Genomic DNA, 24,694 nt, shown 5'->3' on the forward strand with positions numbered 1-24,694 from the left:
ATTAAAGAATCCTGAAAATTAAAGCATATCATGGTTTCCACAAAAATATGAACTGTTTTCAACATTGCTAATAATCAGAAATATTTCTTGAGCAGTAAATCAGTATATTAGAATGATTTCTGAAGGATCATGTGACACTGAAGACTGGAGTAATGATGCTGAAAATACAGCTTTGATCACAGGAATAAATGACATTTGAACAGATATTCATATAGAAACCACTTTAAATTGCAATATTTCACATTTTTACTGTATTTTTACTCAAAGACAAAGCAGACAAAACTAAATGTGTTAAAACCCATCTCTAATACACAAACACAAGCATCATGTCACATATGTAGCGTCATCAGGTCGCTCCCTCCACGCCTCCAGGTCCATTGACGGGACGGTCCCGCAGGAGAGAAAGTCCTCTGGGTAAGATGCCAGTCTGAAGGCATCGAGAGGAACCTCTGTCACGCCGCTGTTGTCACAGATCACACGAGACAGAGAGTGTGTTTGTAGTTCCCGTCTTTGTTTTGGGGAAAACACACCGGCATGTTCCCACCAGAATCTGAAACACACCAGAAATATCAACAGTTTGACTGATGCGGTGTCTTATTCTTAGCAGACTAAACAAAAAAACATCTCGACAGAAGTCAAATCATTTTCCTATTCAGTATTTTTGTCTTGTTTTCCAGTGCAAATATCAAAACATTCAGATGCAAATTATAAAAATTAAGTTTGAAATTGATTCATGAGTCTTTATGACCGATTCACTCCAAAGAATCAGTTCATGAGAGTAGCACTAATTGAACTGCAATCAGTAAAAAGACAGTAATTTGTAGTTTTAATTCATCTTAATGTTTCATATTTTTCATTAAAGAACCATTTCTGATACCAAAACTTTGATCCGAATGAGCCCTAATCAACAATAACTCTTTTGTCTGAAATTGAGTCTTTTTGACCGATTCACTCAAAAGATCCAGTTCATGAGAGTCACACAAACAAGACTTAAAATCTTGTCATTTTGCATCTCAAGGAAATGAATCTTGATTTAAGAATATTCAGACATTTGCGCTGGAAAACAAGACAAAATACAGAGAAAGAAGGTCATTTTGTTGCAGTGTACGGATCAGGAAGGACATGACATTGGAGGTGTAACAGTGTGATGTGTGCAGGACTGTATCTGAGCACTGCAGCGCACCTGTCACCTTCTCTTAGCGTCTTCATCTGCTTCCCGATCAAGCACGCGAACAGCGGACCGGTCCTGGCGCCGGACGCCGGACGCTCCAGCAGGCCTCCCAGCCACACGTCTATATTGTCCGGATGGCCGTACACATCCATTATTTTCTCCACCAAATCACCACTGCCGACCACCTCGATGAGATCCGGTCTGGTTTCAACTCTGTCAAACCCACAGAAAGCCCTCCAGTCGTTGTAACCTGGAACAGAACAGCCAGTCAGAGTCAGCTTTTAAGATCACCTGTTTATTAAATACCAAATACGAGTACGAACATGAAGAATTAAACTCTGGTTTTGATTTAAACTCTCTAAAAATGGCATGAATCATTATTCCAGTTCATAAGAGTTGCAGTTCGATTAGTGTGACTCTCTTGAACTGATTCTTTAGAGTGAATCGATCAGACTCGCAAATCAGTTTCAAACTAATGAGTTATTGGTTTGCTTAAAGCTCATAAATTGTTTTTTGATTAAAAATATTAAATAATAAAATGTTACAAATTGTCTCCTTCTTTAGTAAAATTAATATACTTTTTTTTTTTACTGACTGATCTCCTCAAAAGGCTCAGGTCCATTAAATATTAACCAATGCAACTTTTGATTTTACTAATGTATTAGTAAATGTCGAAATTAACATTAACGTGGAAATATTTTGCATTGTTAGCTTATGCTAACTAATGTAGTTAACTACTGTTAACAAATAGAACCTTACTGTAATGTGTTACCAATTAATTTATAATGAACAAAAATAATGATTTCTTCATATTTTATATTTTTCATTAAAGAACCAATTATGATTGCAAAATTCTGGTCTGAATGAGCCTTAAGCAAACCAAAGACTCATTAGTTTGAATTTGACTCGAGTCTTTTTGACTGATTTGCTCAAAAGATTCAGTCACTTAAACTAACTGGACTTTAACTGCTGGTTCATTTTGGGAAAAACATTCCAAAAGACTTACTTTAGTAATTGTACTTAACAAAAAAATTAGTTAATCAGTGCAGCGTTACTGATTAAGCATCTAAATTTTTATTTCACTTTTAGTTATTTTAGTATATTAAAATAAAAATGACATTTTTGAGGAAATGAGTCCAGTGTTATATTAGTATCATTGAAATACTATTAGAATTTTTATTACGTTTTTATATTTTCTTTTTAATTTTAAAGTTTTAGTCATTTTTTTAAACATGTCTATATTGTTTTTATTCATTTTGATTTCAGTTTTAGTTATTTTAGTACATCAAGTTAAAATAAATGAAAATAAAAAATGTTGCATTTGAAAGTAGCTGAAATGTATTACATTTAAAATTTTTAATATTACATTTAAAATTTATTTCAGTTAAAGTATATTTTATTTCAAGTAATGTCAGTAAACAGTAGAATACAGTTATTAAATAAAAATGAAAAATGCTGAGGAAATCAGACTCGTGTTATTTTAGTATAAATGTTTTGAATCTATTTAAATTTTTATATTTTATATAGTTTAATTTTAGTTAGTTTTAGTCATTTTGTTTTTATTTATTTTGGAATACATTTTTATTTTAATTTTGTTTTTAATTTGTTTTTGTTTTTTTCATCAAGTTATTAAAATTAAAAATGTTGCTTTGGAAACTAGCTGAAATGATTTTTTTTTAAATATTTTATTTCATGTCAGTTAAAAGTAATTGATTTCAAGTCATATGTGTGTATGTGTGTGTGTGTGTGTGTGGTTATAACCCTCTCTCTCTCTCTCTCTCTCTCTCTCTCTATATATATATATATATATTTTTTTTTTTTTACACTCTAGTTTAACAATAATAACCCTAATGCACCTGGTAGGCCGTGATCTCGTCCGCGCTGCAGGTTCAGAGCAGCCAGATCCAGAGTGTCTGGGATGTTGAGAACCACCAGTCTTTGGGTCAGTTCTTCTGTCATGAGATGCTCCTGGTTCTGCAGGGCAGCCGGTCGACCCAGAAGACCCCGCAAGACCGGATCCAGCCCGCCTGAGGAGCACAAACCATGCTCTCACACATCAACCAGCCCACAAACACAGTCTAACTCAAATACCCTAGTAAACAGGAACACCAATGTTTTCTATCAATCAGCATGTATGTAAAATGTCCTCTAGATGTGCAACTGATCTTCAAACGATAAATCATTCAGTTACCAGTCAAATGAGAGAAATTATTCAGTGCTTCGTTAATGAGTCTGCCAGTAGCTGCAGTAATAATTTAATATTGACATGTTCAATATTTCTGTCCCTTGCCTGGACATGTCAGCATCAGTCAGCTGTATAATGAAGTCAGCCTGCTTCAAACGCTTTCTTATCAACACAGAGGCATTTCAGTATTTTGCGTAAGAAGAACATCTGGCAGAAGAAACGTCTACATCACACTCACAAGAGTTTTTATCAAAAATTAAGTTGTGTTTATTGGTCAAGTCAAATTTATATCACAATAAAAATAGTTTCAGAGCAGCTGTACAGAAAATCATAATTTAAAATATTTAAAAAATATCTTCATACCATAGTCATACTTGTGTAATGTATGTAATATAGTTTACATTTTGCAACAATGCAGGCAATCAAAGATTTGAGATTTGCTACATAGTATCTCGCTGTGTGTGTGTGTGCACGTGTGTGTGTGTGTGTAATACTTTTATACTTTAAAAGCAAGAAAATCAATGAAGAGTATGATCTTTTGCAGTGTTCTTGATGAGGATAAACTGGAGAGTGGATCAAACTATAGAGAGATAATCAAAAGTCTGGCTAAACTAGATCAGCATGAATCTCTGACGGTGTCTGGTTTGATGTTCACCTTCTCTAATGAGTCTCCAGGGGCTGAAGAAGGTCTGCAGGAGGTCCAGGGAGGAGAAGCGCTGGTGTTCCTGGAAGCTCTCGTTGAGTCTCCTGAGCCGCGGTGAGATGGTCACGTGACCGAAGCGAAATGCAGCCGTGGCGAACACGTTTGACACCGATGGGTTCACAGAGTCGTCATAGCCCGCGTACGGCCCGACATACTCGTCAAATGCTTCCCGTCCCATGATTTTAGGAATGTAGTCCTTCATGGTTATGATCTGCAAGAACAACAATATAAAGAGCCAATCGGTGTCTCCTTGATAAAACCTGGTGAGCTGAGCTGCATGTGAAAATCATTAGGCGGTGAAACAATATTCACTCAGACATTGCTAGTAAATGTCACAAATAAGTAGCACAGTGAATTAAACTCGACATTGTGAAGTGGAAAGACTAAAATAGCTTTTTCCTGCAAGACATACTCAAGTATGAGACAACAGTCTAAAAACATACATAAAAACAGAGCACACACAAATATTGGCTAAAATATTTTAATTTAAGTGAATTAGTATTAGTTAAGTTATTTTAGTATTATTTATATACTTCTATAGTATTTATATAACATTTTTAATGTTAATATTTGGAATTTTTTAAATATTTTAATATTAGCTTTTATTAGTTTTAGTGATTTTTTCATTTATTGTTTAATTTTTTTAGCAGATTTCAATTGATCAGTTTTTAATTAAGTAATTTAATAAGCTTATTTCATTTAGTTGGCAAGACAAGATGTTAAATTTAATTTTTTCTTTTAATGGTTATATTTGATTTCTTGTAGTTTCGATGAACAAAACTATTTTTAAGTATTTTATTACATCATAACATGACATGTATACTCTTACTTGGTGATGAATTTTACACAGGTTAAGCAACAAGAATAAAAAAAGCTAAAGAAAACCCTTTAATTTAGGCATTTTTTATTTTGAATATTTGTATTTTATTTTGTCATCTTTATTTCTATTAACACTTTTTTTTAGGTATGTTTATTTTCTTCATATATTTTATTCCATCATAATATGTTGATGAATTTTACACAGGTTAAAGGAAGAACGAAAAAAACTGTTTTAGTTTTAGTACTTAAACTTCAGTTAGCTGCCAAGCCATCATTAAATATGTATATATTATTGTATGTCATTTCAAGTCAAATTATTTATTTTTAGGTATTTTATTATAGTTATATTTTATTGCATCACAACATATGACTTGATTTTACACAGGTTAAGGAAAGAAAGAATAAAAAAGTGGGGAAAGGGATAAGATGTTTTTTAATGTTAGTTTTAGTTAATGGCAACACTGCATTGTGGATGATTCCTTTTTCAATGGTTGCAGTGCTTTCTAGGATCATCTTTTTTGCTTGCTGCTGAAAGATGCCGTCTAGATAGGCAGCTCACTAGGTTTTGCATGCACAATTCAGCATCTTTACATCACTGCATCAAAGAGACATGTGCAAGACAAAATGGTAAATCTGAACACTTCTATCGGCCCCAGAGCGCAAAATCCAGAGCACTGCATAATGATAGTGTGATTCTGAAATCTATAGATGCAACTCTGAGAAAAGCACACTTCATCTGCTCACTAATGTGAACGACACTCGTCTATCTGGGATTTTGTACATTCTGTGTGAGATGGTGGATTGGGACGTCCTGTGCCTGCAGATAAGATGAGATCGTACGGCTCTTTCTCGCTGTGATACGCCTCAACAATTCATCCCGTCTTATCGCTGTTTATGAAAATAGTCCAGCGTTTCATGTTGAGAAGCGCAGCGACCTGCACAGAGATGTTTCAGAAGCGTGTCTGACTGACGGAGGGGACGTATAAATCAAACCCGCTGTCCGTAAAAGAGCAGCACTGGAAACTGTTTTTACTGGCCGTGTGAAGTCGGCCCCTGCGGGACTTTGTTAAAACACTGCGCTCTGTTTGATGTGTGCCACATGGCTTCTGTACTGCTTTAGAGTCCCTTTAATTCACGGAGCCGGGCAGCATTCAGCCTCAGAGACGCCTGTGCGAGCCATCAAATGTGTCTTTGATTCGGAGAGGACCGGGGCTTTACTTTCACGCCTCGAGGCCTTTAATCCCTCAATCTCTTCTCTGCCCAGTGCGGCGCATCTGCTTCTCTGTCTGTTTGACACAGAAAGGATCTGATTCTGCTGCTCTGAATGAAGTGATTGCCACCACATTCAACAGGTTCATCATTTAAGTGCATTCAAAAACTCATTCAAATACCACCCTGCATCATATTTGCTGAATGAAATCTAAGTTTCTTACACTTTTTTGGGTGCTGATTAAAAAAACAGTGCCTATTTTACTTGTGCATGTCACACTTTCTATGTGCATAAAAAATATGTGCATTTGTAGCATTTTTGCTTTTAAAACATAAATAAAAATAATAAATAATTTGAATTTATTTTTATTTCAGTTTTAGCTTCAGTAGTTTTACCCCCGGTTTCACAGACAAGGCTTAAGCCTAGTCCTAGACTAAAGTGTAAGTCTGAGCTGTTTGAACTGAAATAAACTTGCACTGACTGATCTTAAAATATATCGGTGCCTTTGTTTTGTCTCAAGATGCACACCAGTAATGTTTTTTTCTATGCATGTTTATAAAAATTACTTAAATGTCCTAATTGAACAATGATCTAATCCTGGTTTAGTCTAAGCCCTGTCTGTGAAACCAGGCCTTAGTGCTTAAACTTTAACGTATTTTAGTTATTTGCCAATTTTGTTTTATTTTGTTGAAGTGTTTTCATCAACTAAAAAATAAATAAAATATGAAAAAATCTAGTTGGCAAGGCAACATCTCATTTTTATTTAGTTTAACTTGATGTACTAAAATAAGTAAAAGTGAAATCAAATGTCCTATTTTGTGAAAAACAACTGATCATGAAAGTTTTTATTGATAGAAAATATACTTTAACAAAAATAAAATATGAAATTAGTTGCCAAGGCAATATTTCTTATTTTCATTTAGTTAACCTGATGTACAAAAATAACTAAAAAAAAAATCCCATTAAAACCTAAGAATATTTTTTTAATAAAAAAATTCTCTTTTGTGAAAAAAGACTGCAATGAAAAAAATAAATTAAATTAAAATAATTAAATTAAAACTGAAATAAAAAGGAATGACAAACTATATAAGGACCTAAGAATAAAAATCTTCATTCTTATTTTATGAAAAAAAGTAACAAAGATTATTTAAAGAAAATAGTTGCCAAGACATTTCTCATTTAGTTTAACTTGATGCACTAAAATAACTAAAACTATCCTAAAATAACTATGAATAAAAACACAACAAAATGACTTTGAAACTAAAAAAGAAAATATTCAGTAAAAATAAAAAACGAATTTAAAACATGAATAAACTATATCTCAGTAACACTAAAGTCGAGTAGCACTGCTCTGAATCTGTGCTTCAACCAGCCGTCACGGAGTACACACAGAGAAGAGTTTCAACGCCTGAAGCACACAGTGTTTCTGAAACTGCAGATAAGCTTTAATTGGACGCTTTCAGAAAAGAGAAAAGCTCAGTGTGAGCAGCGCCGCTGAGGGACTAACCGCTTTAACTAGTCTGCCACTAACCGGGTTTATAAACAATAAACACGCTCAGATCTGATCACTGAGACTATGAGACGATCCGCTTAGAAAGGACATTATCAATCTGCTGAACGGTTGCTGCCTCAAGCACGGTTAAACACATTTATTGCATGTTTAAAGATGCAGTTTTTTGGTTGTTAAAATACTATTTCTGAATATTGATTGACTGTGATGCATCAAAAACTGAATAAACTGTAACTAGATGAGTAACGTTTGATGACTAACTTTGATGTTGGCTTTACATGATTTACCATATTGCCATCATGTTAATAGCATGATGTAACACATTGCTGGCATGATTTAACATGTGGCTAGTATGATTTAGCACACTGTCAGTATGCTGTACATCATTAGTTCATCGATAGCATGTTGTCCGATGATAGTCGTTAAGCTTTGCTAGTGATAGCTTAAATACTCAAAAATTTTGACTCCCTCAATTAAAAGTCTATGGGATTTTTTTTGTAGTTTTGATCTTCCGTTTCATGAAAATGGTATGTCCGATCAGTTAGAAAAGAAACAGCATACAGCTCTGAGTCAAGCTCAGTGTTTAGCTTCAAAACTGTAGGAGTTACATATTGTATAACATACTGTCTCAGAAGAAGCAGCCAGTTAAACAGTAGATCAGTATACTGGCTCTGTCAAGCCGACATAATTAGCTCTTCAGCGTTTAGCACAGGTGAAAACACACGTCCAGATCTGACGGGTTTTTCTTCTGCTCTTGTGATTTTTGATTTTTTTTCTGCTGATGTGTGATTTTTGGTCAGCAGAGACAACGAGACCCTCGACTGCGGACGTTCAAAATCAGTAATTGCACATCAGAGGTCACGTTTGTCAGGCATTAATAATTTATGGAATATATTTTGCATAAATTTTCTCGTGAAGACAAAGTTTAATTTTTTTGTTAAAATTATTTTTTGTAAAAAAAAAAAAAAGTGACCGCTTTATATATTTTGATAATAGGATTTGAGAAAAAAAATCCTTTAAATTTGTATTATTTTATACTATGGTTTAGAGTCTGAGGTCTCTTATCCTCACCAAGGCTGCATTTATTTGATCACAGTAAAAACAGTAATATTGTGAAATTTTATTACAATTTAAAATAACTTTTCTATGAATATATGCTCAAATGTAATTTATTTCTGTGATGCACAGCTGTATTTTCAGCATCATTCCTCCAGTCTTCAGTCACATGATCTTCAGAAATCAGTCTAATATACTGATTTGCTGCTCAAGAAACATTTCTGATTATTATCAATGTTTAAAACAGTTGTGCTGCTCAATATTTTTGTGCAAGCAGTGATGCATTTTCTTTTTCACGATTCTTTGTGAACAGAAAGAACAGCATTTATTTCAATCTTTTGTAACATTATAAATGTTGAATAAAATGCTGAATAAAAATACTAATTTATTATATTTGCATATTTACATGAAAATAATTTATGTTTATAATATAATAAATAATATTTATATAAGTATAATAAATTAATATAATACATATAATATTTATTATATTAATTTCTTGAGTAACTTTTGATCAGTATTGTATATTGCACTGTATTGAAGGATTAGCACATCCACATACCATGCTATTTACATGACAGCCCCAAAATACATTAGTTCTCTCAGGACCACTATAGTCAAAGGTTTGGTTTGGCGGTACGGTTCTGTTCTGGGCAAAAACTCCCTGCCCATCCATGCAGCCTGTCATGACTGAGCAGGGAGAGCAGCAATAATAACCCCCCAAGGGTTAACAGAACAGAACAGAACAAAGCACATATCATGAATGTACTTAATGATATTTAAGTGTAACATTATTCAAGAAAGAAGTCTGATTCAGCAAGGAATATCAGAAAGCCAAGTCCTGACTGTGTGAAAGGAGGAGTTGGGGATGGAGGAGGGTAATATGCTCCTGAGCAAGAGGGAAAAGCTGCTGATTAATACTGAATAGAGCTTATATAGGAATGCCACGATAGGTGTCGTATTCCTATTGGCAGATGTGATCAGCTGATGCAAGCTTGACTCACTAACGCTGACGCTCAATTATTATCACTGTGCATTTACCATATTAACAAAAAAAACATAGTATATCGTATCACATCATATCATATCAAAAAACAACAACAACAACAAATGTCCAAAAACTATGATAATGAAAATATGATAATATATATACTGCACATTTATTTGTTTTTACTGATGAATAGAGAGTTCAAAAGAATGGCATTTATTTGAATTGTTATATATAATATTATATAATAAATTCAATATTATATATATATATATATATATATATATATTAATGAATACAAATATGAAAGATAAATTAATATACATTTTATTTGTTTTTATTTTATTTATATTAATATATTTTTGTTTATTTATTGCAAATTAATAAACAAATATTTCATTTTAAATACAGAAATTATATACATTTTAATTTATTTAATTATCTTTTTATATTTGTAATATTATATTTGAATTTAATTATAAATCCATATAAATTGTATTTATTTTTTTAAATTAATTAATTAATTTATATTAATTTATTATTTTTTTATTGTTTTTTATTTATTGCAAATGAATAAACAATTTTTATTTAAAAAATGTTGAGCTGGTTGTTAAAGTAGTTTTTATCGCGGTGTAGTGGTGTGTGTGTTACCTGATGCAGCGCCCCGATGATCTTGCGCGTCTCCTGATAGATGACCTCTGACCCCCAGTGAGGGTTGAGTCGTGTCAGGCGTTTGGCCAGCCGGTTGTGTTCTCTCACCCAGAGCGTGTGCAGGACAGACAGGGGCAGGATCTCATTCACCCGGCTGTCACCGGCCGTGAAGCACTCGACCCGCGCCGCCGGCTCCGAACCGGACTCCTGGAGACACGCCGACGGCCGCACGGACACGAAGGGCAAATACGGCCGACCGCCATCGCTGTACTCACCGTTCACAGCCAGCAGACTTTCAGCGCTGGTCAGGTTTCGCAGGCTTTTCTCCAGATCTGCCGAAGGGCCGTAGACGGTGGACGCGTCGATGAAGGACGTGACAGAATTCATCTGCTGTCGCTGGAGAGCGGGATGCGTGTCTGTCTGAACATGAATGCAGGCGGGGGAAGAACGGAAAAACGGAAGACAGCTTTTATTGCCGGACAGTTGATCATCCTTGGGAATCTGTGAAAGAGAAAAAGAAATGACTGTATATTGTTTGCTCAGATTCTGTTAAACCTAAAAGCATTATTATAAATTCATGAAATGTAAGTGTATCAGCCAACTCATCAAAATACTCATTTATAGAAATAGCTCACCTAAAAATAAATGCCATTCATCCTCACTGATGTCAAATCATAATGCACAAGTCATATTGAGTGTTATTGGGAATATATTGAATATTCATGATTCAACTAAGAAACAAATTGTGAATATTGCATGATTTTAAAGGGCTTTCTAGTCTGCCAATTTTGCAGAGATGCTTTAAAGCTGTTTTATATTAATATGACACTGAAAAAAAATAGTTGCAGAAACAATTTTCACTCAGAAACTGCTAGTTAATTTCACAAATAGTTACAAAGAAATGATAAATAACATACTGAATGTGAAATGTTCAAGTAGAAAGACTAAAACAGTATTGTCCCATGAAACATATCCAATTATCTTTTTTATTTATCGATTTATTTATTTTTACAGTGCAGTATGGCTAAAATGATGTTCATCTGATAAAAAAATATTTTTAAGCCAAATACGTAACTATAGAGATATTATATAGATAAATAGCATTACAAAAAATGGGTTCACTTACAAGTGAAACAACTTTCACTCAGAAATTGCTAGAAAATTTCTCAGATAATTACAAATAAATAAAAAATAACACATTTAATTAAACGTGAAATTTTGAAATTTGAAGTAGACATTTGTCATTTAAGTTTGAATTTTAAAGTAGAAAAAGCTATTTTGAAGTAGGAAGACTAGAAATAGTATTTGCTTGTAAAACATATTACAATAATCTTTGAAAAATGTTTTTTTACAGTGTAGTATGGTTGAAATGATGTTCATCTGATTGAAAAACATTAAGTAAAATCCATGAATATAGAGATATCATGCAAGTATATATAAATAACATCATAAACAAACTGAAAAAATGGCAAGGATTTACTTTGAAAATATCTTCACTCAGAAATTGCCCGTAAATTTCACAAATAATTACAAAGAAATTTTAAAATTTAAAATTTGAATTTAACATGTAATTTTGAAATTTGAAGCAGAAATGTTGAATTTTTAAGATAGGGCATTAGAAAGGAGAACGACTGAAATCATATTTTCTTGTAAAACAGTAATATTTGGTTCATTTTGGTTAAAGTGATGTTCCTCTGACTGAAAAATATTTTTAACCATTTTAGAGTACAAAATATAGAGACATTATATAAATAGCATTATAAACATTTAGAGTAGGATTTACTAGAAATTGTGTTTGAAATAAATATTTCAGATAAAATGGATATAGAGAATAAATATTATATTCTAAATATATAAATTATTGAAAAACAAAAACTAAAAATTGAGGAGAGCTTCAAGTAATTAGTTTAGGTCAAAGTGATGTCAGCCATATATTAATTTCTGTCCTCATTTAATGTTTCCATCCTCCTTCACACACTGAATAGAGAACAGCAGCTAGGACTTTCCCGCAGTTTCTGTGTGCAACGGAAGAAGAGAAATAAAAAACTCAAACAGGCTGTAAATGATATACAGGTACACAAATAATAATTTGTGGCTGAACTATTCCTCCTATGAATCTATTCATGTGCAAATTATCAATAAAAAACTAAATCGATGCAGCATGCTTCTGCATATGCATAAGTTTGGTGTGTTAAAGATGAATATTGAGCTGAAACTAACTATATTTGCACATAGACTAGAGTTTCATTTACATTTCCATGTTATATGCCTCGCCGTCTTGGATGTGTTGCTAATTTGCTCCCTAAAAAGTGCACATGAACATAACATTGCTTCGTGCATCATGATGCATCACAGCTGTAGCGGCTCTGAAATAAGTACTGAAATATGCTGCAGTGCTTTCAAGTTTCTTCTGCTCACCAAAGCTGCATTTATTTGATCAAAAATACAGTAAAAATGTGAAATATTGTTGCAATTTAGAATAACTGTTTTCTATGTGAACATTGTAAAATAAAATGTATTCCTGTGATTCAAAGCTGAATTTTCAGCATCATTACTCCAGTCTTCAGTGTCACATGATCCTTCAGAAATCATTCTGATATACTGATTTTCTGCTCAAGAAAAATGTTGAAAACAGTTATGCTGTTGAATATTTTTGTGGAAACATGACATTTTATTTTTCACGATTCCTTGATGAATAGACAGCTCAAAAGCAGCATTTATTGAAATAGAACATTGTAACAAATAGAAATAGAACTTTGTAACATTGTAATTTTGTAACATTAAGGTGTCTTTGTTTTCAATTTATCAATCAATTTAATGCATCCTTGCTGAATAAAATGATTCAATTCTTTCAAAAAATCTTACTAACCCAAACTTTTGAACAGTATATGTATTCATATCAGTGTTATTTTAGTATCAAGTAACGAAAATGTTTTTTGCATGGTTTTAATTTCAGTTCCAGATTTAGTTATCTATAATAATAATCTTGATTCATCTTCCTCATCCAATTAATCCCAGTGTATAACATTTAGTTCTGCTATTTCATGTAGACTTTCAATGAAACTCCATCAAGTTTTGAAAGAACGACTTCTGAGCAAAAACCTTCAAGACTGATCACAGATCTTTTTGTTTGTCATTCAGAGGATGCTGAGAGCGGCCGGTCCAGCATGAAGCTGTGTGTATTAGTATGCAGTGTTCAGTATGCAGTATGCGGCTCAGAGTGGGCAGGAATAAAATGCTATTTTGTATATCTATGGAAGTGGCCTCGTCACCTCTGGCTGGGGACAGTGAGATTACTTACAAACCGGCACAGTTTTATGAGCATTTCCAGCCCCGAAGGATCCAGACCCACCAACAAAAAGGTGCTGCCGTGACCCCCATTTTCAACGGCGTTTGAGGTTCGCCGGAGATAAAGAAGTAATCAATGCGATACATTTTCTTTTTAATTATAGGGCTCAGCCACGTTCCCGGATTCATCTTTGTTGTTCCGAACCAGCAGTCCTGAACTGTCCTCCGACTCGAATATATTCCCACGTCTGACTCATCGCGGGCCGTCAGGATCAGACAAAGAGAGCGCGAGACAATGAGCTCGCCTCAGAGGAAACGTGTGGCATTTTATCTGTTTCAACTAAATGAACTTCTGTCAATGAAGTCGAAAAAATGAGCGCTGTAACCTGCTCCTTGACACGGGGTGTCAAAGCCTGAGATAATTCTAATGAAATGTCTGGGGGAATGTCTTATCCAGTCAATAGCAGAAAACTAGCTGCCGGTGACTCGCGTATGAAAATAGATGCTGCTCGTGATTAATAATACACAACAGCAGAGACAGAGCCTATGGAGAATAATGCATGAGATGCTCAATATGGCAATATAAGAGTGGAAGCCCCGCCCTCAAAATCAAAAGAGCCAATCACTGTACTGGTGAAGGTTCTATAGAAAAGAAAAAGTTCTATTGCTCACTTCACATTTGGTTCCATTTAGAACCTTATAAGGTCCTGTTAGTTACACATCATCTGTATTGATTTAAGTTCTGTTTTCATGCCAAAACATTTCTTCAAGCATCAATAAATTCAAGTATTAGCATAAAATATTCAATTATTTATAGACTAAAGAAGTTATTATAATAAAATAAAATAAAATAATAAAATGAAAGAAGAATATTAACTTGCCAACTAGTTAAAAATAAATAAATAAATATGTACTAAAATACTTAGTAAAAATAAAAGCAAAAATGTAAAAAAAATAAAAAAAGCACATTAAATTATTAAAACTTAAGCTAAAATTCAAATGTATTGAACAATCTAGGGATGGATGTAAGTTTTATTTTAATGCCAAAGCATTCTTTTCAACATATTTGAATTAAATACTTAACATCAATACTTCAAATATTAGCCTAAAATATTTATTTTTATACTTACATTTTAGAACCCTGTTATTATACTGTACATTATTATATAAATGATATAAAATGAAATAAATAAAATATTAGATGAACATTTTAAATTAAAAATGCTAACTGAAAAATGTACTAAAAATGCAAAAACTAAAACCGAAATAAAAATAAAGCTATGAAATAATAATAATAATAATAAAAATGGCAAAAGAACATGAAATTACTAAAACAACAGATTGTTTGGCAATGTCAGATTTTTTTTAATGTTCATCCGATCTCATTTTGTAAGTGACTTTTTAAAGATTTAAAGATGTTTTCTTTGGATTGTTTGATACTCAGAAGAGAATATATAACTTAATTAGTTTCCTGCTAAATTTCACATAGCCTATACATGAACAAAAATCTGGCTCTAAACTGCTATTTACTCAAATTTTCATCCATACGTTCATCCTATGTGTCCCCTTAGGGTGTAACAAAATGACTAAAACTAAAACCAAAATGAAAACTGAAAATATAAAAATAAATGCTAATTCAAATACTATAACAGCATAGAAATAATAAAATAGCACTGTCCCTAACTTGAAAAATACTGTCATCCAGCATGATTCGAGCTACAGAAGCAAAATTTATAATAAATTGTATTTGTGAATTGATATGGATCATTACTAGAGAGTTTGTTGCGTCTATTTCGGGAAGCTACAGCTTTCTCAACGCTGTCTGGCATGACTAAAAGTGAGTTTAAAGCACTGGTGCGAGGTTACCTGCATTGGGAAGCAGGGCTCGGCGTTGCTGCAGGTGTGTAGACAGTCCCGTCCCGATGAGAAGGCACTTCGGCTGGAGCTCTGAGGAGTGAAGGAGATGTCGTGGTCGATGTACTGGCCCCAGTCCACCAGCATCTGGGAATAAGCCCTGTCCTCCAGGACGGCCATGCTGGAGCCTCGCATGATTTTATTACTCACTTCTCGAACCTCAAAACATAGAAAACAAAAGAGAGGGACTTCAGACAAGATGCATTTCCTCCCTTTGTTTTACACTCAAACACTTGCTGCTGAAAATATATAAGCACAACCTGTATAATATATACTGTAGTGTTTAGGGGTTTGAAAAGGCTGACATATGACATAATAGTCTGAAATTGTATATTTAATAGAACAGTTTATTAAACCTTTAGACAAATGAGAATCTATGTTTCAGAGAACATGTTTATTGTTAAATGTCATATTTGATAAATCAGGGTTTTATGGCTCATACACACACACACACACACACACACACACACATATATATTCAGTAAGTGTTCATCTGAAAATTTTATACTAAAAGAGCTTTCACAGCTAAAAAAAGAAAAAAATCAATCAGACGACAGAAGGAATGGAGTAGTGTGCAACAGGTTTTACAGCAAAGTTTCATGCATCAAATATTATAGGCTTTACAGGGTTAAAAAAAACCCTATCTTAACCCTAACTATAGTAAAAGAGCCTCATATCTTAATAATTTGATGCAGTTGTGCTAAAAGCAAATAAACACGAGGATTTGCAGTGGTGAATAAAATGAATGCATGAAACCGGGCCCTGATATGTTGTTGTTTTGTGTGTGTGGGCAGTCAGGGAAACCTCATTATACCCCTCCGCCAGTGTTTGTTTACCTGTTAAAATGTCATTAACACCACTAGCAATTAAAGCGCTATGCACCGAAATTAGACAGAAGTGTTTTTGCACTCTTGCACAATGTGAGATGTGACAATGTGAACATTTGTCACGGCGCTTCTTGCACTGAAGTGCTGCAGCCTTTGCCTCATTAAAAAAATGGTTTCAGTGAGGCGCGATGGCAGCGATGCTCCTGTTTCTCTGCGTTTGGGAAGAAGAGGTCGTGCATATTTAAAACAGCGCACAGCGTTGCATTTTTAATGCGTTAATAGAGCAAGGAAAGGCCAAAGTGTCACAGGTAGATGTGAGATCGAGCTCTTCTGGTGTTTAATATGCAACGTTTCTCAAGCTTATTTGGCACATGTTCACAGAGTTTTAATGTAAATCTTCTGCTTATATATACAGGATTTAAAAATAAATAAATAATGCAAATCAAACAAGTATACCATGATTTGATGGACTACATAAACATACTCTCTCTCACTCAAAATCAGTCCACTCAGACCACTTCAACACAGTTTCTGCAGGTTTTATGAAGATGCATTTAAGACTCTTTAAGACCTGAAAGCAAAGATGATTTAAGGAATAAATTGAAGGAAACTAAATATCTCAATATTCTCTCTAAATGTAAATGTCTTGTATTAACACTTCAAAGTTTGAAAATACAAGTTCAATAGACCTCCATTACTTTATGCTCCCCATGACTATTTTTTCTTGTTTTCCAGTGCAAATGTCAAAAGATTATTAAATTAAAATATATTTACTTATGAAGAAAAATGACTTGAGAAGTCCTGTTTGTGGTGAAATTGATCAAAACAAAGTGAGTTTATGATTAAAACAAGAACAAATATCTGCCAGGGGGGTGAGAAAAATCAATTTTATTGAAAAGGAAAACAAGTTGATTTTTCTGACCCCACTGACAGATATTTGTTCCGGTTTTAAGCATAAACTCACTTGAGTTATTTATAATACAAGACTTCATAATTTGCATCTCAAGTAACTGCATCTCAATTTAAGATTGTTTAGATGTTTATATTGGAAAAATACTGAGGAACATATTTATTTTTTTGCAATGCATACAACATTTAATGCCACATGGCTTTATGAATTTAAGACTTTCTGCTTCAATTTAAGGCCTTTTAGGCCCTGATTTGTGGAAGGGCAAATTAAGACTGAAGATTTTTTAAGACCAAATAAAATGTTAAACAGTACGTCAACATGGTCTCTAAATGTAAATATCTTGTATTAAACTTGATAAAAAAATGGCTTGAATAGCTCTGCTCCAAAACACTAGGATATGGAAATAATTTTACTGTACCTTCTGATCACAAAAAAAGTTCTTCCTCTGTAGTTTTTCTTGTTTTCCAGTGCAAGAGTCTTAAATCAAGATACATTTATTTAACAAGCAAAATTACATTAAATAAGAAGCCTTATTTGATAAGAAACGGATGAAAATGAAGTGATTTTATGATGAAATCAAGAACAAATATCTGCCAATAAACTCATAAATTCAATAAATTCAAACAGAAAACAAGTTGATTTCTGACCCCAATGACAGACGTTTGTTCTTATTTTAAGCATGAACTCACTTAATTTTGTTTAATTTCTCAGAAAACAAGACTTCATATCTTCATTTTGCATCATAGGTAAATGTATCTTGATGTAAGGATGTTTAGAGATTTGTACTGGAAAACAGAACAGAAATATTGAGAAAATATTCATTTTTAGCACTGCATGCAACATTCAATGCCATAACTGTATGAATATATGACTTTCTGCTCTGATTTAAAACCTTTTAAGGAATTAATTTATTGAAGGGGCGAAACAAGACGTTTTAAGACTGATTATGACATGAGCTCATTAACATATGAGCGCAATCATTTGCATATCATTTCATTCCAGTTGCATGGAGTAACTCCTCCCCACAGTGAATCGTTTTGTTTAGCACATCAGTTCAGTCTTTCAGTCTGTCTTTCATGAATTGTGAGGATATTTTTGTGCAGCTCACCAGAGGAAGTTGGAAGCCGCTGTATTGGCGTCCGGCGTTCCAGCCTTTGGGTTGGTTTTCTCCATCCTCGTACTCCGCCGGAAGCCATCTGGCCAAGCCGGTGTTGGCTGCTCCCCAAAGCGGGTTCTTCCTAAAAACACAGAATGAATGCATGTAACCGAAAATATCTCATGACATTGCATTTTTAAAGAATATAAGGGAACACCTGATGTGATAAAAGCTTACAGGGGATGCATTACTGCAATTAACATTCTCACATTATTTGCAACAATGCATTGTCCTTCATTGGCCTGTAATTCTACACTGAATGGTCTGACTAATAATGGCATTGCATACTGTATATTTCATTTTTTGGCTCAATGCAATGCATAAAATATCTAACTAACCAAACATAAACAAATATTCTCATTCTTTAAATGTTTTTGTCCATGCATTTTGGTTTTGAACTAGAATAACAAACCCTTTCGGTCTAAAAACTGCTTAGTTGCCCAAACATTACTTGGCAAATCATAACATCACACATGATATGTGCATTTTAGAGGATTTTCTCCAGATTTGTATGCACTTCTATTATTTAGTCATAAATGTGGTACAAAAATTCCATTTGGTCTCATAAAAACTGCATGCACAACTAGACTTTTACACTTTCTGAAGAAAATATGCCTGTGCAGAACTCAACACCACAGTCAATTCATTTATTTATATAGTGCTTTATACAATACAGATTGTTTTAAAGCAGCTTCAAGTTTATAAAACAGGAAAATAACAGTGTTAATGTTGTAAAATGAATCAATTATGAAACAAATTTAATTTCAGCTGTAAAGCAGAAGATAAATTAAATCATAAAATGTAAAAATATAATATTTTTTAAAATTCAACACTTACTAAAAGCTATTAAAATCGTAAGAATGTAAAATTTTAATAAATGATTTTAAACTAAAAGTTAATCAAAATGAAACATTTACTATAAATGTTTTAAACCTTGAAAATATACAATTATAATAAACACTTTTTACATTAAAATGGTCAAAATACAACACTTTCTCAAAATGATTAAAATAATAAAAATGAAATATGTAAATAAATAATTTGCAAAATAAAAGCAAATAGAAACTAAGCGCTTACTAAAATTTACTAAATCATAAAAAAGCTCAATTATAATAAATATTTCTAAATAAAAGACAAAGAATTTCCAAATAAAAGCAAGTCAGCATAAAACACTAAAAATGAAAAATGTCAGATTAAAATGTTTTTAAATAAAAACTGTCAAAATTTTACACAAGAAAAAAAGTGTTATTTGGGTGTTTTCTTATGATCTCAATTAAAAAAAAAAAAAAAAAAAAAAGTCCATCATGTCTATGTGATATTTTAATCATTATATTTGGGATTGATGAGAACAAACGCTAGTGTATGAACAGCAGTGATGGTGTTTGTCGAGCTCCAATAATAATTTAGAGAAATGTTTAAAATAGTATTAGATGCATGTCAAACCACACTCAACTACTCATAAAAGATAGATTTAATCAGAACTAATGATGTTTTTGCATTAAAATATATAATTTGATGCATCAGAACTGGACAGACATGGTACATTTCCTCCTGCAAATGTAAAATTAATGCTATAAATCTTGTTAGCCGAGCCAGTGTGGAGAACTGAGATTAATTTCCCCAAAACCAAATCAATCATATGCATCATAAAGGAAAAAATAAGGAAAATACATATCTTGAGTTTATTCTGATTTAAATCTGTGCAATGCAAATTAATCCACACTGCAGAAAAAACTAAGAAAAGAAAAAAAGGTCTTGTTTTGTAGTACAAATATCCAAACATTCTTAAATCATGATATATTTACTTGACATGCAAAATTACATAAGGTATTGAGTCTTGTTTTCTGAAAAATATATCAAAATGAAGTGCATTTGTGCGCAAAAAAAGAAAATCATCTGCTAATGGGGTCAGAAAAATAAACTTAATTCAAAAGGAAAAGTTTTTCAGAAAACTACTGTCTTTACTGTTTATTGTATACAATTTGTTTCTGAAGTAAATGTATCTTGATTTAAGAATGTTTGGATATTTTACTGAAAAACAAGACAAAAATCGATTAGAAATCATTTTTCACAGTGTGAGAAGCAAGAATAAACTCACTTATTTGAATGTTTTTCGGAAAACATCAAAACGTCATTTTGAGTTCATAACATTTGGATATTATTTGTACTTGCTCAGTTGGGGACACTTGATTTCTAGTGATTATCGTCAATTTGATTGCACAGATACTATTTAAACTAAACTGATCTAGACAATGGCATCTCTGAATTCAATAATGAAATGCCTTTAACTGAAAATTGAGTGTTTAATCTTAGTATTATACATTACTGACACTCTATCCTCCAGTTTGATACTGTTAAGTGCTTTGACACAATCTGTATTGTTAAAAGCGCTGTATAAATAAAGGTGACTTGACTTGAACTGGAGGACAAGACAAAAATACGGCAGAGGAATTTTTTTTTTTTTTTTTTTGTGGTGCACACTATTCTTTTGTAGTATTTTTGTATTGTTTTTCTTAAACTTAATGATTTTCTTATTTAGTACTTTTGTCTTGTTTGTTTAGTATGTTTGTCAAGCAAAATTACATGAGGTATTAAGTCTTTTTTCTAAAAAATATGTACAAATTAAATGAACTTAGTTAAAAAAAATATTTATCAAAAAACTGAAAATGCACAAAAACAAATATAATCATATAATACATAAAATATTAAGTCTTGTTTTCTGAAAATATACATCAAAATGAAGTGAAATTATTATTAAATTGATGCATTAAAAAAAACAACCTCTGACCAGCTCCAAAAATAGAAAGGCAAGATTAGAGTTTGCAAAGAAGCACAAAGGTGAGCCAGAAGAGTTTTGGGACTGTGTTTATGGACCGATGAGACAAAGATGAACCTTTATCTAAGTGATGGGAAAGATAAAATGTGGAGAAAAAAGGGAACTGCAATGATCCCAAGCATACAGCCTCATCTGTAAAGCATGGTGGAGGTGGTGTCATGGCATGGGCATGCATGGCTGTCTCTGGAACAGGCCCTCTCAACTTTACTGATGACTTAATGTATGATGACAGTAGCAGAATGAATTTGGAAGGGTACAAAACCATCTTGCCTACCAATATTCAAGAAATGCCACCAGATTCATTGAGAAGTGCTTCATATTGCATCAGGACAATGACCCAAAACACCCTGCCAGTTCAGTCAAGGAATTTATAAGGGCAAAGAAATGGAAAGTCTTAGATTGCCCAAGTCAATCTCCAGATTTAAATCTGATTGAACATGAATTTCACCTGCTGGAGAGGAGAGTAAAGGCAGAAACTCCCCAAAACAAGCAACAATTGGGATTGGCTGCATTAAAGGCTGGGAAAAGTATTTCAAAGGATGAGAGCAAGAGTCTGGTGATGTCTATGGGTCACAGACTCACTGCTGTGATTGTGTGCAAGGGATCTGCAACTAAATAATAGCTTTTAATCTTTTATATCTGCCTTATGTTCAACTGTCCCAATACTTATGCTCACATCAATGAGTGGGATGAACTCTAAAAGTGATGTTCTTTTTATTTGGTAAAACATCTATGTGTTGAAACGGCTAATAATAAAATGTGACATTCTGTAGTTTTGTCTCAAATTCATCTTTTAATCATATTTGTAAATGTCTTGACTCCACAGCCAACAGAGCAATTTTGTCTTTACTGTTCCAATACTTATGGAGGGCACTGTATATATATATTGTATATACAAAAATTTTAGATATTAGAACTGGAAAACAAGACAACAATACTAATCAGGAACATTTTTTTGCTGTGCAAATCCCACATTGCAGTTGTAGCTGATGAAAGCAAGCACAGGTTCGGTGACGTCTTTCATGACCCGTGTGAGCGGGCATGAATATTTAAGGTTTAAACGTTATTTTTATACTGTTTAGTGATATTCTCATCTGGTTGAAGCTCTGACCTGCAGGTCATCTTATCATATCAACCTGATCCTCTCCACAAAAGGCTGCGGAGCTGTTAACCGAGGTTCTGATTTCTGTGCTCTCAAACTGCAAGATGTGCCTCCCGCTGCATTATGGATGAATTATTAAAATGGGAGTCAGATACCTGTTATTGCAGACTCCAGAGATGCTGCGGTATTTTCCGTCTTTGGCGCAGGTGGTGGGATGGAGAGTGCGAGGGCATCCAGACAGGTTTGCTATCCGCTCCACTGCCTTCACGGAAAGGAGCTCTGGTAAAGGAGTTAATGTGTTTACGAATGCAACTCAAACACTGAAGGGTAAACAGTCCGCTGAGGTTCATGTGGATGCAGCACCATTGATTAAATCTGACATTTAAAGCACTTCCGAGATGATGCTTCTGCATTATTCCACAGTTATAGAGCTGAATCTCTAGTAGCCTACATGCTGTGCAAAATAACACGCTAATACCCCGCAGCGGCCACATGAAGTGCTTAGATACTTAAAAAATGTCATTGCATTAGATCAAGTGTCATCAGTGCTCAAGAGATTTTATATTAAACGGATAGTTCATGCAAAAATGAAAATTTGCTGTTAATTTACTCACCCTCAGGTCAGATGTAGGTGATTTTTTTTTTCTCAAACAGTTAAGAAGATTTTTAGCTCAAACCGTGGTCCTTGGTGATTCATAAAATGCAAATCAGCAGCTTCAAGCACTTTGAGAGTCATATAAAGCATATCAGGCAACACTAAACAAATACCCGTGACTTCTGATGATATATTGAGGTCTTATGAAGTGAAAGGATCGGGCCGTGCAAGAAACTGAACATTATTTTACAACATTATTACCTGTAATCCAGAGCGACAGGCAAACGGTTTATGAACAATTCATTCTTTTGAACCAATTCGTTTTAGTGAATCAGTTCACCAAATATGATTGAAGCGTCTGAAACATTTTGCAGCTTGAGCAGCACATATCTACAATTTACTCAATCAAAACTCACTTTCAGACACCTGACAAGTCACTCTGACTCAAAATGAGCCAAAATACTGACTCTGATCCTGTGATGAATAAATCATTCAGCGCTCCAGTTCCTCCAACAGTCACTGAAGTGAGAAAACTCGGACTGAAGGCCGATGAGCATGCATGAACCCAGCATTGGATAGAGGGGAGAAATGAAAGATTTTATGTTTATGTAGAAAAAGATGAGCTAATGAGGACGAGTTTATTCACTCTATGCTTTAGACATGTAAATCATCCACATTTCATATCATTATTTGGTGCTTTAATAAAATTGTGTATAGGTTACATCATTGCTTGATTATGTTAAATGAACTAGTAAATTTAATCAGTTCATAGAAACAAACTGTCCGAAAGAATCAGATTTCTCGGTTTGCCTGAGGCTCTGGATTACAGGTAATAGTGTTGTAATTAATATTCAGTATTTTGCACAGACCGATCGTTTCGCTTCATAAGACCTCAATATATTGTCAGGAGCCACAGGTATTAATCATGCAGCTGCTGGCTTGCATTTTATGAATCACCAAGAACCATGGATTCAACCATAATTCTTCTTTACTGTTCCACTCTAGAAACAAAGTCACTTCCATCTTGTATGGCCTAAAGTTGAGAAAACTAAGAGCAAATTTTAATTGTTGGGTGAACTGGCCCTTTAACTTCACTGCGATAATCTGATGCGATAACATTCAGACACTTACCTTTGGGGTCAAGCCAAGGTACATATAAGAGCCTCACCTGACACAGCCAGTGATCTTTTGTGTTTCCTGCTCGCCTCCTCCTTTAAAAGCCCTAAAGTCACGTGAAAGATCTCTGCTGATTTGGAGATGTGCTGTGTTTCTGATGCCGGCCGTCTGGAGAGTGTGTACATGTATAAAGGCTGAGGATCACACCTGCAACTCAGAGAAAAAAGGGGGAAATACTGTCCCTACTGTCTTTATTAGCAGATAAAATTATTATAGATGAATAAAAATAGACTCTTTTTTTACCCTTGTGAAGTTTGATTCTGTGCAGCATTGACCATTTGAAGACTCTCTTGGAAGGACGATATAATCAAGCTCTCAGGAACAACTAGTTTTCCAGAGAAAATCAATTGTGAAGATTAAAATTAAAATATGAAACCAATCATAAAAGTTCCAAGAGTTATAATATTAAAATCAAATTTGTTAATTTAAAAAAATATTAATATTACAATTGTAACAGAAGTGGCGTGACACAGATGGCAAGTAAAAACAATGATCTTTATTTAGCACAGAGGAGTCGTGACGGATAGCACTGGTGAGTAGCACAGTCTTTAGACTTCTTTCTTGGAGATCGGTTTAGAGAGTAACTTGAAATCCTTT

General features: G+C 33.6%; 1 protein-coding gene across 1 annotated transcript; it reads right to left on the reverse strand.

Annotated features, from left to right (window-relative positions):
- Positions 1-324: 324 nt before the first annotated feature.
- tpo (thyroid peroxidase) lies at positions 325-24,222 on the reverse strand (the record flags this gene model as incomplete). The annotated part of the gene is made up of 9 exons (XM_079386124.1): positions 325-550; positions 1,184-1,421; positions 3,028-3,198; positions 4,012-4,270; positions 10,294-10,794; positions 15,448-15,654; positions 18,341-18,470; positions 22,482-22,605; positions 24,090-24,222. 9 exons carry the CDS (start codon positions 24,220-24,222, stop codon positions 325-327), a joined length of 1,989 nt encoding a protein of 662 aa, XP_079242250.1.
- Positions 24,223-24,694: the final 472 nt, after the last annotated feature.

This window comes from Barbus barbus (genome assembly GCF_936440315.1).
Source record: "Barbus barbus genome assembly, chromosome: 30".
In the NCBI taxonomy this organism is placed as follows: Eukaryota; Metazoa; Chordata; class Actinopteri; order Cypriniformes; family Cyprinidae; genus Barbus; species Barbus barbus.